This window comes from Octopus bimaculoides, chromosome 11 (genome assembly GCF_001194135.2).
Source record: "Octopus bimaculoides isolate UCB-OBI-ISO-001 chromosome 11, ASM119413v2, whole genome shotgun sequence".
Lineage (NCBI taxonomy): Eukaryota > Metazoa > Mollusca > Cephalopoda > Octopoda > Octopodidae > Octopus > Octopus bimaculoides.
The window spans coordinates 9,652,657-9,657,264 of NC_068991.1; the positions used below are offsets into that span (position 1 = coordinate 9,652,657).

Here is a 4,608-nt window from a genome sequence, read left to right on the forward strand (position 1 = left end):
TATACACACATACACACATATATATATATTTGTATACACACACATACATACAAACACATGCATACAATGTATATATATATATATATATATATATATATATACATACACACATACTACACACAAGATAAACAAGACTATCTTCTGAATCTCTGGCTGTAATGCTGTCTTTTGAGTATTGTTAAGTTCATATGGATGGTGTTGGATCCAACAACACAAGAGGTTGGTTGGTTATCCGATAGTTGTTAGCAATCAGGAGAGCTACATGTATTCTAAATGTCAGTAGAGAGAAGTGAAAGCAAAAGAGATAACAACAGATGTTTTCAGATGTTATCAAACCGAGCATCAAAACCATCAATCAAAGAAAGAAAAAAAATTATGCAGAAACATTGTCAGTCTTCATTTATAATGCAAACAGATGAAGTATGCAGGGAAGGGGTGGGATAAAGGATTGATAATGGAAAGCAACTGTGGCGTCACTACAATGATAGACTTGAGCAGTTAAGACAGATCTGAAGTCATTGAACTCCACTAATGGAGAAATTTGGTGAGATGATGCATTGTTAACTGATCTATCCATGTCAGCAAGGGAAAACATATACTAGAATCATCATCATCATTGTTTAATGTTCGTTTTCCATGCTGGCATGGGTTGGTCAGTTTGACTGGGGACTGGCAAGCCAGGAGGCCACACCAGGCTTCAATCTGATCTGGTATTGTTTCTCCAGCTGGATGCCCTTCCTAATGCCAACCACTCTGAGAGTGTAGTGGGGCTATCTTGGTCCATATCTAGAACCTATTGCAGTCCTATAGAAATTGTGCTGTTGTCACATCTTGACCTTGCTGCTAACGTGTCTGAATCCCCCTTGCAGTCATATGTGCAGTCTACTGCGCTTGCTAGTAGATTCTATTGCAATCTTGTCGGGACACTGCTGGGCTACTACTACTGATATTTATATATAATTGTATGCATCTGTGTTTTTTTATTGTATGTTCACTCATTGACGTCTTCCTGTTTCTTTGCAGTCTCAGTATGTCAGTCGACTGAAGGAGATACGACCTGCAGTTGAGAATTCCAAGCTATTTAAAGATCATGAGGTATTGAAAGTTCAAGAATTTCTTCAAATCTCTCAAGCCCCAATCCCCCATCTCTATTGATTCAACATGCCATCTATTCATACATAATAGTGTATATGAGGCCATGTGCTTCTATGATTATTGAGTCTGTTTTACAACCAATGTATTGCAAGTTTCAATCTCAACTGGGTATTTTTTATTATCCTGTCCAAAGATTATAATAGTGCCTCATTGTCTTTTTTTTTATTCTTTGTTTTCCTCTTTCATATATATATATATATATATATATATATATATAAAGGAATACAAAAAATGGGACAAGAACACAAAACATCCAGACAGCTAGATGATTCAAAAAAGGGACAAGAAAAAACACGAATGGGTCATTCGAAGTTTTCTTTCCTCAATCGAGTTCCAGATTATCTTTGCAATTTCGGCTGGTTATACTCGAGATTGCTCCAATCTGTCCAGCCCCAAGGAAAAACTAAGCTATGAGCACTAGATTCCTTGGAAGAAAGCAGCGAATGTATACGAAAATGAGGACGGAAAAATAATGGAGAAATGGTACATAAATTCAAATGCAAATAACAGGACATAACAACAGGTGTCTTTCAACTAAGGATGAATTAAATTAAGCTGACGTATGTGGAAGTGAAGTGATCAGGCTTCAGGTATTTTGAGAGAAAGTCTTGTTACATTTGACAAGATAGCTGTATAAATAAATATATATATATTTTCTCTATATATTATGGAATGAGAACTACTTTGAAAGCTGAATATTTCATTTTACTCCAACTAGCAAGAAATATATAGAATGTGTATGTGTATTAAGCCTTGTGAGTGGATTTGATAGACGGAAACTGAAAGAAGCCCGTCATGTGTGTGTTTGTTTATTGTTGTATTTCTCTGAAAATCAAGTGCTATATGCAGGGACGTTTGTAACATTTCTTCTGTCAACAAATAATCTGTTATCTTTACACCTTTAAAGATATGTGAAATAAGAGATCTGTTACTTGAAAAACAAGTAAGAGTTATTGACAGGAAGGACAACCGGTTGTAAAACAATGCCTCGGTAATATAATCGTCTAGCCCATGTTAATGAGAAACTGGATGTAGAGACAAACAAATCAATGAAACTATTCTTCTCTCATTCAATTTGTTGCCTAACATCAACTCTCAACATTGATATTGGAAAATCAATTTGTGATTTCATTGTAACTAGAAATCAATTTGTAGTATCATTTGAGTATCATTCCAGTGTACAGGAATGATACTCAAGAGGGCCCAGTGTTAGAAAGGAAAATCTTGAATATAGGGGTGCAGGTGTGGCTGTGTGGTAAGAAGTTTGCTCCTCAACCACATGTTCTGGGTTCAATCCCACTGTCTGGCACCTTGAGCTAGTTTCTTCTACTAAAGCTTTAGGAACAACCAAAGCCTTGTGAGTGGACAGAAGCCTGCCATGTGTGTGTGTGTGTTTGCTCCCATCACCACTCGAAAACTAGTGTTGGTTTGTTTCTATTCCTTTCACTTAGCACTTTAGCTTGCATCTGATAAAATAAGTACCCGGCTTTAAAAAAAAAAAGAAGTTCTGGGGTTGATTTGTTCAACTAAAACCCTTCCTGGTAGTGCCCCATCATGGTTGCAGTCCAATGACTGAAACAAGAAAAAGATATTGGTTTGTATACAGAATATATAGTAAGGTTATATACAAATTACCCTTTGGTAATATTTTTACCTCGCAGTGCCAATCTCTAACTCTGGAGGGAACCTGTGGTAGAGGTAGACCCAGGAACACATGGGACAAGGTGGTGAAGCATGACCTTAGAAATTTGAACCTCACAGAGGCAATGACTAGTGACTGAGACCTTTGGCGATGTGCTCTGCTTAAGAGGACCTGTCAAGTCAAGTGCACCTATGCTGGTGGCACGTAAAAAATCAACCTTTGAACATTGGGCCTCACAGAGGCAAAGTGGCTGAGTTCCTTTTGAGCATTGGGCCTCATGGAGGCATAGTGGCTGAGTCATAGATGCCAGCATCAAGCACCTAGTCTTTGAGAACTGTAGCTCCAAATGGTAAATGAATTGGACTGTGACGTTCTGATCCAACCCATGCCAACATGAAAAGCAGATGTAAAATGATGATGGGGGTGGTAGCAGCGATTTACTTTAAACAGCTTTGATCTTTTGTCATATAACTAAAATTCATTTTATTTTCTCTCTTCAGGTTATTGGCAGCTCGTTGCTTTTCGTTCACAATAGTTTGGGCAAAACAGGAGTCTGGCTTATCGACTTTGGCAAGACGACACCGCTCCCTAAGAATATTGTGACAAATCATCGCAACAAATGGGTCGAAGGCAACCACGAGGATGGCTATTTGTTTGGTTTGGACAACCTGATCTCACTGATGGAAGAACTACTGGTCTAACAGATGCTGTTTTTTTTTTTTTTAATGAGCGTGAGAAACATAACACACATGCACTTCCAGTGAAAACTGTCTATATATATATATACTTTTGTTCCTGGTCTACCTCCTATCGACTACCTCTTCGTCAATTACTTCTGGGCTTTTCTCACATCTAATTTGGTGTATTCAGTCATAGAACAATGCATTATTTCTTTATTCATGTCATTTACATCTTTCTGTTTGTGTTAAGATGTCAAAGTTATAAAACCCAGAGCCTAGAAAATATATGCTGCACATTATAGTCTATGAAACTAGTTTCTGTGCATCTTAAAGTGTAGGTAGAACACCTTATTAGCTTTCTCTCTCTCTTTCTCTCGCTCTTTCGGTTGACACCAACATAAAACAAAGTTTGTTTTCTTCTGTTTATGTACTCCTTTTCTCTAACAAGGTTAGCATCTCTCATTTGATGTATGTTGTACCACTTCATCGCATTTACATTTAGCCATAGACAGTATGTTAAATTTTCCCATCTTTGCCACAAAGAAACATCTTTAGAGCTGATAAATGTAAATCTTTATCCTTTAACATTTTGCCTCTGTCTTTTAACATGCACTCTTGCACATCTTCATTGACATATATTCACATTTACTCGCGTACATATTCATAGGTATGTGTTTATCATCATTCTCCTTAATATTTTTAAATCCCTGCATTTTAATTTTATCTGAAATGTCATACACTTAGATTGCTATCATAATATAGTTTTCCATCTGCAGTTTCATGAAAATTTAAACATTTAAGCAGCTTGAATCAGGATTATTTCCGAAGCTAGGATTTATTAAAAAGAAAAAATGTTTTTCTGGATTGTTGTGGCAATTTCTGGAGAAATATTTCTCTAAGTTTTAATATAAGATTTCTCTGAAAAGAAAATATATTTTAGTCTTTACTGAAATTAACAATTAACTTTATATTTAGTTCTACTTCAAGAATGAATGTATACACATTCTTAATAAGGAATTAATATTTTAGTACTTAAACATTTAAGACAATTTAAAATATTTAATTTTCTTGATTTTCAGTTGAATCAATGTCTTCTTTTTTTTTTTTTTTTTTTTTTTTTTTTTTTTTTTT

The 4,608-nt window shown here is 35.7% G+C and overlaps 1 protein-coding gene across 1 annotated transcript in view; it reads left to right on the forward strand.

Annotated features, from left to right (window-relative positions):
- Nucleotides 1–4,518, forward strand: part of LOC106880919 (uncharacterized) — a 64,803-nt gene extending 60,285 nt beyond the window's left edge. Inside the window, exons 10-11 of the mRNA XM_052971519.1 lie at nt 1,024–1,095; nt 3,298–4,518. Of these exons, the coding sequence (XP_052827479.1) occupies nt 1,024–1,095; nt 3,298–3,498 (273 nt within the window). The 3' untranslated portion in view covers nt 3,499–4,518. The remainder of the gene's footprint in view (nt 1–1,023; nt 1,096–3,297) is intronic.
- Nucleotides 4,519–4,608: the final 90 nt, after the last annotated feature.